General features: G+C 42.0%; 1 protein-coding gene across 1 annotated transcript; it reads left to right on the forward strand.

Moving 5' to 3' along the window:
* Positions 1 to 832: 832 nt before the first annotated feature.
* Positions 833 to 12,124, forward strand: LOC103381522 (synaptopodin 2-like protein). Its single transcript, XM_008313921.2, has 5 exons — positions 833 to 1,217; positions 3,549 to 3,697; positions 3,779 to 4,063; positions 4,261 to 4,640; positions 7,963 to 12,124. Exons 1-5 carry the CDS (start codon positions 1,116 to 1,118, stop codon positions 10,653 to 10,655), a joined length of 3,609 nt encoding a protein of 1,202 aa, XP_008312143.1. The 5' UTR covers positions 833 to 1,115; the 3' UTR covers positions 10,656 to 12,124.
* Positions 12,125 to 12,686: the final 562 nt, after the last annotated feature.

The following is a 12,686-nucleotide window of genomic DNA, read 5'->3' on the forward strand; positions in this document are numbered from 1 at the left end:
TCTGCAGTGTTGTACTCTTATCTTCATGTTTCAATGTTTGTAATCTCATATTTCAGTGTATTAAAATCATAAACGCAATATCTTTTTCTAATTATCCTCAGAAAATGTCAGTTTGGCCTAGAATAAAGTTTTGCTAGATCTGCAACCTTGCAGTTCATCATGTGAAGGTCTCTAGTGACTGCCTATTTTAAAACTTTATTTCCAGAATGGACTAAGGCATTTACTTGTGTCTTGGCAGGTATTACATAGTCTTTAGGAACGTGTCCAGAGTCTTTTTTATTTTTTACCTTGTGTTTAGTTAAATAATGTTGTTTCTTGATTGAAATAGTAGACTTTGCTTAATAAAACCAGTGTGTTCAGAAATTATGTCTAAAGAAGTATGTATTAAAAGCTAGCCTGCTCATTTAACCTGGTGAGTGCCTAATTTGTTAATCTCCTTTATATCTATTTATTCTGGCGTAACACTTATACAAGTCATAATAGGGATCTTGATTGTTATTTGACATATTGATGAAAACTTAAAATTTATCTGAGAGATGATGAAGCTAGCACAAGCTAGCCAAGGAGCCTGCATTCATCAGCTCATCAACCAACAAAAAAAGCCTGAATCATAACTTTCTCTGGCATCCCTTCTACAGCTGTTTAAATGCATAGACAGTAAACCATGTGAAACTCCCAAAATATCTCCATCGCCCAACCCCCCCTTAAGCACTCTAAAACCAGATGAAGATAAATATATGAACTATGGCTGTTGTCCAGCCTGGATGAGCAGGGGAGTCAAGAAGGGAGCGGGTCTGGTGGCTATTTTTGGAGCATATATCAGCCAGCATCCTCTCTTTTAGAGTGTGCTTGAGAGTGACATGGCAAGTGTTGAATAGGATGCACAGGCACAGGCTCGCACATTTTTGCCCCTTCTCACCCTCCTGAGTGCCCACCCTCTGACACAGCTGAAAGGCAGATGAAAGCTAGTCGCAGCGTCTGTTCCTGGGTGAAGAGATTCTCTGTGGTCAGCAACAGAAACCTCATGCTCAATCACTGATACTCACTGGGTTCGAGGAACACAAGGAGACCATATACCCCCCCCCAACATACACCTTCATACCTTGTGAGTTGGGATGGTAGCGGAGGAGATTGCGGTCTCCCTCACTGGTGGAGGCCCCTGGGGCTTCAGGCTGCAGGGAGGTGTAGATCAGCAAACGCCTCTACAGGTGGCTAAGGTATGGTTCAACTAAAATGTTTATTCACGTGTGTGTGCGTGTGAGTATTTGTGGTCAGTTTGCAACGCACATAACTAGATGCCACGGTGGTTACATGAGATTTCATAGAAAGTTTGCAGCTGTTTATTGAGGTCTTTATTTTTTAGCAACCTTCCACCTTTACATATGTGTTTTCAACAAAAGCTGAGCTTAAGCCATGTCAGCTGGATGACAATTGTGTATGGATGAATCACAGCATCACAGTTTGTACATGTACTTAAATTATTGTACATCTTTGGTTCTTCTTTTGGTTCAAAGTCTTCCTTACAAGATTAGAAGTAAAACACTGGAGTTGTTTGATTTGACTGAACACATTTCACCTCTCCTCATTCACCTCACATTTAAGAAATCCTAGAAATTGTGTTGCCTACTTATTATCTTCCAAGGATTTAATCCTCACTATTATGGTTATCAGCTTGTGTGAAAAATAGTTGAATGATGGTCGCTTCACCGAAATGAACAAAGTTTGGCAATCAGTACATGCATTACACTCAATCATTATACCGTCTTACACCAAACATCTTTTGTATCCTTTATTCCATTGAACACTTTGCTTTGAGTGGACATTTAAAGACACAAAGACAAGTGAATAATTTTATTCAATGAACCACATTTGTAATTCAGTGTTACCTTTTACTTGTTTCCCTAGGAATCTAAGCGAATATAGATACATGACAAGTTTCACTCTAATAGCAGTGCGTATGTTATTATGTTTGTTAGGTGAAAAGAAATTGTAAGCTCCTTTAAAGCATTTTATTGATCAATAAAAATCTTCTGGCCACTTGTTGAAATCTAGATTATTCTATAGCCGCTGGTGAACGTGTTTATATCTGATGACAGATTAGAATGTTGTCTCTATTAAGAAAAGCTATTCTGGAGAGGAGAAATGTGACCTCACTCACACTGATATTCAAAGTTTGTCTGTCTCTAATTAACTGCAATCATTTTTAAATCAAACTGCTGCAGAGAAAGCTCCACCCACTGGTTCTATCCACATTTTTTAAGCAACTCACCGTCTGTTATTTTTGTTTTTTTTATGTTTGTGCATAACATGTTGTCCCTGTTTTTGTGTATGATGCCGTGTGTGTCAGTGTGCAAATGCATTCCTGAGATAGTGCTGTATAAAGTAGAGGATCAGAATAGCTCATTTAAGAGCGGCTGGAACCTGGGGGTGGAAAAAGGCCTACACACACACACACACACACACAGTTCACAGGCCATTCTTGTAAATGCTCTGGTCTTCATTTGTCCTATGAATGTGAAATTAGTGAAATTGTGATAGTGAAATAGTGAAGTATGTAATCCAATTAAAAATAAATCATACAAGATCAGAACCACACAAATGTGAGAGGATGTGAATGTTTTTTCATTTTTGACCAGAAGAAGCTTAGAAGAGAGGTTGAGAATAATTTGAATTCTTGCCTAACTGAGTGTTCATATTACCATTATTCTCCTGTTATTAAAATGATTGTGTTTATAGCTTCCCCATCGACATGGCTCCTGTCTTTGCCAATCTGTCTCGGAATGTTGTTGATTCCTCCAGCAAGGTTTTATTTTGGGTGTGTGGAGAACATATGGCGAATGACATTCATTCCTCCTGGGCTGAATGGTAATGCAGCTGTTCAACACCCCTCTTTCATGATGCTCACTTGGGTTCTACTGTGTGTTTGGGCATTTGTCTAAGCTGGAAAGAACATAACCTGCCCATGCATGTGTTTGTGCGACAGTGGAATGGCCTTTTTGGTCCAAGGGAAACTGATAAAGGGATAAATGGTGACCTCTTATGAGGGCCAAGTACTGTAGGTGCTGGAAGACACTCAACATTTTTACCATTAGAAGTGTTACGTGTTTGGAGAAAGAGGGGAGGGACTTTTTCATCTTCTTTTAAAAGGTTCTTGTGGGCATGATTACTCACGAAGCCATCAATCACCCACCTCCCACTGTCTTCATTCGAGAAAGATCCTATGACATCATCTATTAGCAACATCCAGTAACAGCTGCATGACCTCATTCGTCATGATTTATACAGGGAAATGATCTTTGTTTATGGAAAAGAGCTGTGTTCAAGAGGTCACAAAATATAAGGATTAAGAAAGAAAAATCATTCTACCATAAAATTCAAGATTCAGTTTTTTTATTAGCAATGCTTAAAAGGATATTTCACTGATAAGCTCATTAAGTTACTATCAAACGGAGAAAATAATTATTATTATAATAATTTTAACCACCAAAGCCAAGGTTTGGTTCCAACATCATTTTGACGATCCAGAAATGTAATTTTTCCATTTGCAGGTACGCAGGCGCAGCAAGGCCTGCCGAGCTGGACTAAGGGAACATGATGAGCTGTTGGCTATTGGTGACCACATGTGTGTTGACCTCAGTCATGCTCAGGCGATGAGACTCATAGACGCAGAGTCTACACTGAGTCTGAGGGTGAAAAGGTCAGTGCACACACATGCAGTATGAGACATTGCCTGTTTTAGGAAGCCATGATGCACATCTCTGTATCTTTTTACTCACAGAGCACCCTCCGGACTCCACTCCTCTTCCTGCTCTCCATCACCTCGCTCTTCCATGAAGGCTTTGCCTCAGACTGCTTCCTCTCAACGTACGTCCATCCTCTCCCCTACTGAAATGTGCAAGGGCATAACTTCTCCTCCAGAGAGCGAGGCCTACTATGGAGAAACAGACAGTGACGCAGACACACAGTTGGTCTCTCACAGGCGTCAGCGTCGTACACCTCCTCATGCTCGCTCACCTGCTCGCTATGACAACACAGAAGAGGAGGAAGCCTCAGAGATGAGTGGGTAAGAGATTTAGACTCCATCTCTCCATATATCCTCTTCAAATCAAATTATATGGATACTTGACCATGTTCAATGTAGGCCTACATTGCACTTAAGTGATCAAAAGGGCACAAAGTAATCACATACTGATGAAGTTTTTGCACTTTGAATAAATGCAGATAATGTACTCACTCTTTGTGTTCTCTTATTCTTCTCAGGTATGAAAGTGCCACAGATGCAGGTGTTTCCCTGCAGGACCAGTGGGACAGTCAGTGTCTTCTTGGCGTTCCTCGCCGAGAGCTGTTCTACCCACCTCTCCAAACAGAGTGGACCACTCCAACACACACTCTTACCCCTCGCACACTTACTCCTCCGCACGATCATGGGCCGCTGGAAGCAGAAGGAGAAGGTGACAGTGGATTCCAGGAAGCCAGTGGCTACAGTGGGCTGACTTGCCCACCGCTGGTGTCTCCTGAGCGGGCAAAAGAGGCTCTGATGTTGGGCTCCAGCAAGCAACTTGTGCCCATGGTGGGACCCCAGCAGACCCCTGTCAGTGATGAACTTTCAAATACCTACAAGGACAAAGCACGGCAAGCCAGTGAGTATATATTTTTATAGCACAGATACAGTGCCATTAGAGGAACCTTTTTTTGTTTAAGCTTGTCACTGATACTAGATCACCACAAAGCCATAAAAAAACATAAAAAAGGGACAACAGTTCTTGAATCTGTTGATTGACCTCCATAGTTTGAGATGTTTGCGATTACCTAGACAGGGATGACGGTCCATGAAATCCCAAAATCTGTTTCCATTCTGAGAACCTAAATAATTGAATTTGTGTATAAGGCAAATCTTACAACAACATACATTAATTTGCAACCATGTTAGATGACTTGATGAGTTGATATGCATTAATTATAATCAAGTGTTGTTTTATATGCTGTAATTATATATATTTTCTATTATATTTAAAAAAAAAAAAGCCCAAAGAAAAACATACAACTGACTGAACCAAACAAACCACACTTAGCTGAAGTACTTTGCTAGACCACTCTCTAGTGTTGACTTGGTTTAACTGCAACATCCGTTTGCAGGCTCATGATGATACAGTGAGTGAGAGTGACATATACCAGATACTGATATACTCAATATCCACTGCTCTACTCTCCCCCGTTCTCTGTCCCCCGAAACAGCGGTGGATCTCCTCTGTCAGTATTCTGCACCACTGACTGTATTTATAGACCTTGAAGCATTGATTGATAGACTGGATATAATTCTGACATGAGCCACACAGCTGAATATGTGGTGCATGAGAGTATGCTCCCGTTTCTATATGCATGCTGTGGTATGTGTTTGTTTGCTGATAGCTAATGTTCAACTGTATATATCTATACAACGCAAATGTACTATTGACTTTTTAAACTCAGAATTTAGTAAGATTGTACATTTTGGAAGGGACTATATTTGGATAATGTGAAATTAAACATTTTCAAAAGTAACAAAATCAAATGGCTTAACAAAAGGAAAACATATTATAAGAGACCCCCGTCGTGACCTGTAAATTGACCTTTGACATGATTGACAGGTCAATGGTGCTCTTTGATTGATTGTGGTCTGTGGTCAAGGTCAGTTACAAGCATTAAATAAATAATGTAGTATAGTAGTTACTGGGGTCATTAATTATATTTTCCCAGGCTACTGTAGTTAACAGTGAATGTATTGTATCTGTGAACTTTTGGCAGGACCTCACTCTTCACTCACTGAAATGAAAATAAAATGAAAAGGTAACCTGTCTGAAACCTTCTCCAAACTAGTCTCTCCATCTAACAAAAATCGCCAGCAATCGGTCACAAGATGTTCCTTTTAAAAGTGAAACACTTTACCTTTAACTTGAAGACAATGCATAAAATATTACCCATATTGCTTTACTTGCACCAAGTTAATTTAAACCTTTTCTGGTTGACCTGTCTTCCAAGTACTAAGGTAAAGATCGCAGCTGAACAAAGTGACAAACTATTCACTGACTGACTTGTGATTTCATATGAGTGACTGCCACAGTAGTGAGTGATGACCTGAGATTCCTAGAGCCTAAAGACTTTCATTGGGGCTTCACCATAGGATGAATGATGACCGCTGTAAGCAGGATGTCGGCCTTTCTCATGTTACAAACACACATTACGGTTGTGGATATTTGATGGCAGGGTTGTGTGTCTGTGTGGATACGATGCAGAGAGCAGAGTTCCAACCTCACTGTACCTGCATCCTATATCTGGCTTCATGAACTCATACATGAGCAAACACACACACACACACTTTGTTGGCCTGTTGGGGAAATATTTTGGTGGTGAGGGTCCTTCCTGCTCTTGTGTGCACGGAGACAGAGACGGGACAGGTGTTTGATGCCTGTCACATAGACAGGAATAGTGGGGTTGACGTCATGTGTTGGACTGGGCTGCTGGACAGAGACAAAGGTCTTTACATGGGCTGTGCCTGGAGTGAGGAGCTGGACGAGACAGAACAGACGGCTTCACAGCTACAAGCAGAACTGAGGGTTGAGTGAGTGTGTGAGTGTGTGTGGGAGGGCCCGAAAGAGGTAAAGGAAACACACACACACTTGTGAGATGAGGGACCTCACATCACTTTCAGGTACAGACGTAAGTGGACAAACAGGACCACACACTGTGTATGCAGGTAAGATGTGCATGTAGTTGTACACACAGGTCATGTGTTTCATTTCTTTAGACACATGAGCTTATTTTTAATCACTGATATCAAAGATGAACATTTGATAAGCCTACCTCTCTGACTGTGCATTACATTTTGAGGTTTTAAATAGAGAACCAAAATCCTGTTAGAGTGTACGTGTGGTGGTCTGTTGTGCTAATGTCTTCATAAATGTTCTTGGTGTTAGATTTGACATATCATGAACTGTTACACATATTTTTTTGTCATTGTCTTAGGTCTCAGAACATAACTTGGATGTTGCAGTTCTTGGTTCAAAAACAAAATGCCTCTACTATTTTAACACTATTTGTTGGATCAATGGTGGTGGAATTTGGTACAGAAATGTTCGAGTTCCAAAGGATGAAAGATAGTGACTGTGGTTCAGAGGATTTACTCTCCTGTTATCAGCAGGTTGACCTTTTGTTCTGTGGGACAAGGCTGTGGCAGCCTGTGGATTTACCTTAATTAAATTTGGAATTATCTTTCCCCATGAATCAACTCAAAACCCTCAACCTACACTCCACGGGGATTAGTGATATTCTCATCAAATTCAGAGAAACACTTTAATCAGTCAACACTTATGTGTTGGTATATTTGAAGTCATGACACTACAAGTACAAATTCAGTAAATGTATTCCATGTACAGGTTTGGAATTGACTTTCCTTCTTTTGTACAAAAGGTAACATCTTACATATATGCTAAGTAGTAATTTGACCTTTATCCCCAAATCTAACAATAGAAAAATCAAACAGAACATTTACCTTTCTCATTAATTAAATTAATAATTACTATATTTGTGCATCAAAAGTAAGATTCTGCCCCTTTTGAGCAAACTGTATTACCCATTACCCAAGTACCTAATAATATAACTAATAATACCAGGCAAGATAACACATACACATGCACACATACACACACTGGCAGTGAGTGTGACATCAGGAATTCTTTGTTCTAAATCCACACACTCTCTCCTGTCTGTCACTGCTAATCCTCGGCGCAGCTCCTCACTGAGATAATGCTTTATAAATCAGGCAGTGCTGGCAGTCAAAATCACTATCACACTATTAAGTTTCCATTATTTCCCATCTGCGCCTTGTTATGTATTCATCAAAAATCCCATTAATGCTTCTCTCCTTTGCTTGCTCGCTCCTTCCACATATTTACTTGGGCCTGTCTCTTTTTCTGTCTGTTGCAGAGCTGCAGCGTGGGGAGAGTGTAGTGGAGAAACAGGTGAAGGAAGCCAGAAGCAAATGCCGCTCAATTGCATCTTTGCTGACTGATGCTCCCAATCCCAACTCGAAAGGGGTGCTTATGTTTAAGAAACGTCGGCAGAGAGCCAAAAAGTACACACTGACCTGTTTTGGGAAAGCTGAGGGAGACAGAGGAGGGGAGACAGAAGGAGACACAGGGGGAGAAACAGAGGAAGAAGGAGGCAGTTCTTTCCAAAGTGGATCTGAAGTTGATGAGGAGGGTTTCTCTGGATCTTTTGACCCTACTTGGGATTCCGGCTATCTAGATCTGCTGGACAGGAGAAGCTCTGCTTGCCCGTCAACCACGCCAACTACTTCAACAACACCAACAACCAATCACAGCTCAGGGCTGGATTTCTCAGCCTATCAAAGTACAGGACATCTGACTTCTGTTGATCAAAACTCAAAGTTGGAGTTCTCAGGGAATGACAGTTCAGCCTGTCAGGGTTTAAATCTGGACAGTAGCATCACAAGGCAGCCAGTCAGTAACACACCCACAAACATGTCCCCTTCAGCTGTGTCACTGACCAATGGGGGATCTGTAGCTGTTAGTCGGACTAGTGTTGTGCTTGCAACTCCTTCCCAGACACAGCTGACAAGTCAAAGTCATGTTAATGCCAACTACATCTCTAACCCTAATGTTAGTCTTGGTTCAACTAATGACTCTGATCCTCAACTGAACGTTAACTTCAGTCCTAATCAAAATGTACTAAACCGCACTGCACGGCCCTTCACTCCTGGCCCTAACCCTTCCAGACCTTCTGTAACCTCTGTGATGTTTCGCCCTCCCCAACCCAAACCCACAAACATCACCATGGAGACCAAACCTGTGGCAGCCATTTCCATGGTGACCATAGCACCAACTCCGAATCCTTCCCAGGCAGACACAAGGAGAGCAGTGTCGAGCACCTCTCTGTACATCCCTCCAAGAAATACCAACACTAATACTCCCTGTGTTAACTCCCCGACCTCAGTGCTGTCCCCTCCCTCCATTCAGTCTTCCGTACCTTTCTCGCCACCTCCAGATAACCCTGCAGTTCATACACCTGCCTGCACCCCCTTGTCTCAGTCTGTGGTTCATGGTCCATCGGATTGTCGGTCAACTGCTCAGACGTTTTCCATGCCGTTTGCTTCTCCTCTCACTCCTGCTTACCCACCTCCGTCCGCTCTATCACAATCCCCACCTTATCCCAATGTTTCTGGTCTCTCATTAAATACTCAGCCTCTCCATATTTCTCCTCCAACTCAAACTTCTCCTTCCCCATCAATTCAGCCTTACATCAACATGACAGGTGCAGCAGCGCCTGGACTCCAAAGTAGTAGTAACGTATCCTCTCCACAGATTCCCACCACCGATTCACTGGCAACGCGTGAGCAGCGCATCTCTGTTCCCGCTGCTCGCACAGGCATCCTGCTCGATGCTCGCAAGCGCAGCAACAAAAAGCCAATGTTCTGTGCAGTTCAGAACAGGGATGTTTCTCCTAACCCAGATTTGTTGTCAATGGTCCAGAACATGGATGATCGCTTTGGAAGAAGTCCACGTGTTGAATCTGGAGACGTAGCTACTGGGGACACCGGGCATGAGTCAGGGCCTGAGGAAGACTGGTTGAGGCTTGGGGCGGAGGCCTGCAACTTCATGCAAGCTAAACAAGGACCAAAGCCCCCTCCTGTTGCCCCAAAACCTCAGACACCTCAAGTACCCCAGCTGGCAGGTAAAGGAGGTCAGTTGTTTGCTCGCAGACAAAGCCGGATGGATCGGTATGTGGTAGAGCGATCGCCATCTGTTGCTGCAGATCTTTACTCTCCTGCTCAAACCAGGGAGCCTTCACCTACACCTTCACTCCCAGCCACGTGGAAGTATTCGTCCAACATCCGAGCACCACCTCCTATTAACTACAACCCCCTTCTCTCTCCCTCTTGCCCCCCAAAGGCCCAGAAGAAGCCTGAGGTGAAAAAGTTCAGCCCAGCTGGATCTAAAGGGTGTAAAGCCAGCATCAAGCCAGTGGACATTATGAGCCACCAGCCCTACCAGCTCAATTCCTCGCTGTTCAACTACGGAGGTGGCGTTCCACAGGACACCTCCACTTATCAGCCGCAGCAGAGAGGAATGACTAGTGCTCCTATGAAAACAGCAAGGGTTTACGAAGTAAAGCGTTTCTCCACGCCTCCTCCAACAGCTACAGGACCTGCCCTCAAAGTTATTGTCCCCCGATCAGCTACGACACTCGGAGAACCAATGTGGCGCTCTGATTTAATATCTCCACCCACAGTTGGCCCTGACTCCTACCAACCTTATCAGCCTCCACCCCAAACTTACCAGTCTCAATGGACAAACAGTCCCCTGTCTCCCACAATGCCTCCAGCCCCAACGACTCCCCTCCCTCAGCTCCCAACCTTCTCTTCTCCTCCTGCTCCAAACCCAGTCCCGTCACCTTCCTTCTCCCACCTCCATCCCTCCACCACGTCACAAGCCAACAGGGATTTTAAAAGTGCTCCGAATCTCAGGCTCTTTAGTCCCACTGCCTCTCAGCCTGCCTCAAACATTACTCATCTAACCAGAGTACCAAGGCCCAGGTTCAGCACTTCAAATTTGGGTCTGCAGCCTTGTGTCTGGCGCCCTGGATCCACCATGCACTGACCTGATTTTATTACACGCAATAAGAAACTGGTCCTTGTTGAAAACATGGAGGGTTTTTACACAGTAATAAATACATGGTGTAAGGAATGTTATATTTTTAATCAGAGTTGAAGTATTGGGTTTTATTATTCACTTTTTATTACTAATTATTTGGGGAATTGAACACACATATGTAACACACTTTATTACTAACTTTATTAACACATTAATGTAATGTAATATTAATGTAAGATTTAAGTAAAACTAATGTTATGGTTCTAAGGTTCTAGTTTTGGGAATGTGATCTTACTGGATAGTCTGGCTTCATCTTCATTAACCTAGAATAAACACCTCTTCTCTGTAGAGGCAGCCATGTTTGTTCACCGTGTTTCCATATCAACTCACAGTAAACAAATTGAATACTAGTAAGTGGGCTGCAGTATGTTCTCCTCTTATGGCTGAACAGAAACCACTGTGTTTGATATATTTACAAAGGATGTCATTTTAAACAAATACTTTTAACTCATCCTTTGTGTCACATTCAAAGGGAACACTGTCCTTGGCAAAGTAAAACAGGGATGTTGGTCTGCAGGAACGACAATTCAAAATGCTGCTGCAGATTGAGAGATCAGAAAGAGATAGAGAAGATGAGGTTCTGTAAATAAGCTATTGAATGAACAGAGAATCGTGGTTAAACATACATATGAAGAAACGAGGATGTGAAAAACAAGAGAGATGAAGACAAGGTGGGAAAGATATGGAAAGGCAGTGATGAAGTGACATAAAAATGGCTAAAGAAGTGTTAACAGGTGTGACATATTATTTATGAGAGCAGAATGGCTTTCACAGTTGTTTTCCATGAGATAGTTAGGCCTGTCATAATCACAGTAGTAACAATATTCTCAGTACTGCTGTACTGTAGTATTTAAAGTGCTGTCAGAAACAAGTCAAGTCAATAGGTGGCAGTATACCCTATCTGTAAAGCCTTGTTGGCCAATGAGAAGATTGACACCCCAACGCTTCTTGGTCAGGGAAACCAATGTAATGACATCACACACACAGTTGAGAATCCAAAGCACAGTGTGACCTTGGCAGTCAAAGTCCGGACTCCCCCGTCTAGATTAATACACTAAGATTTTAAACTTGGACAGGACTCCTTTTTTTCTAAATTGATTAAATGTATCACACTGTTATCATACAATATATTAACACTGCCTAACATCCTTCTGAAGCACTACACCTAAGTAAGTTCTCTTGTGTCTTGTATATTCAGAGTATGTGTTTGAGGAGTGAGTGTTTTTTTTTTTTTTTGGTTTGTTTTGGAGTTGCAGTTTGTAGTGTAGTGTGTGCTGGGTTTATGTAGTTTATTACAAGCACAGCTGTCACTTTTACAGTAGACTTCCTGTTAGAGTTCTGATATGGAACAAGTGCAACGTGTCTGTTTAGCTGTGAGAAATGTGGCTGAATAAAAATAGACATGACTCACCTCAGCTGTCACTCTGTTTCTGGCTGTGTCAACTGTGTTTCTTCAATGTAGCTGTTCCTCCCATGGATATTTGCCCTTTATCTTCTTATTTTATGAGTTCAACAATGAACTTGTTTGTCAGGGATTTTAAAAAAGAAAATCAGAAATTAGATTTACACAGGAAATAAATGTTTTGTTTTTACATTTCACCACATGGAGGCAGTGTAGGAAAAGGTACTTTTACTTTTAACAATCAGTAAATTGACTCGTTCTGAGACTAAACATTGGTTTAATGTCAGTCACAATTAATATGACAAAAATGAAAAAAAAAAAACCTCAAATAAATTTGAATAACACTCAACCTACATCCCATAAAAAGATATTAGAGCTGTAACTGCGTTTGCTATTTCACAGGACAAAAGGATAGGCTTCTGAGAGACACACATGTCCAAATATATTTAAGGCCCATAAGTGTTGACATCAGATAAATGCAGTCAAAAACGTCCCTGTATGAGGGATCGTTGGCCTACGTTTTAAAGCCGTTTAATGGCACGCACCTGCGGCCTTGGAGCTGTGAAACCCAATCA

Source organism: Cynoglossus semilaevis, chromosome 8 (genome assembly GCF_000523025.1).
Source record: "Cynoglossus semilaevis isolate Cse_v1.0 chromosome 8, Cse_v1.0, whole genome shotgun sequence".
Taxonomy (NCBI): Eukaryota; Metazoa; Chordata; class Actinopteri; order Pleuronectiformes; family Cynoglossidae; genus Cynoglossus; species Cynoglossus semilaevis.

Coding starts and splice junctions, on each gene's coding strand:
- LOC103381522 (XM_008313921.2), top strand. CDS start 1,116: ATGGTAGCGGAGGAGATTGCGGTCTCCCTCACTGGTGGAGGCCCCTGG. Junction 1,218..3,548: donor CGCCTCTACAGGTGGCTAAG/GTATGGTTCAAC, acceptor TTCCATTTGCAG/GTACGCAGGCGCAGCAAGGC. Junction 4,064..4,260: donor GAAGCCTCAGAGATGAGTGG/GTAAGAGATTTA, acceptor TATTCTTCTCAG/GTATGAAAGTGCCACAGATG.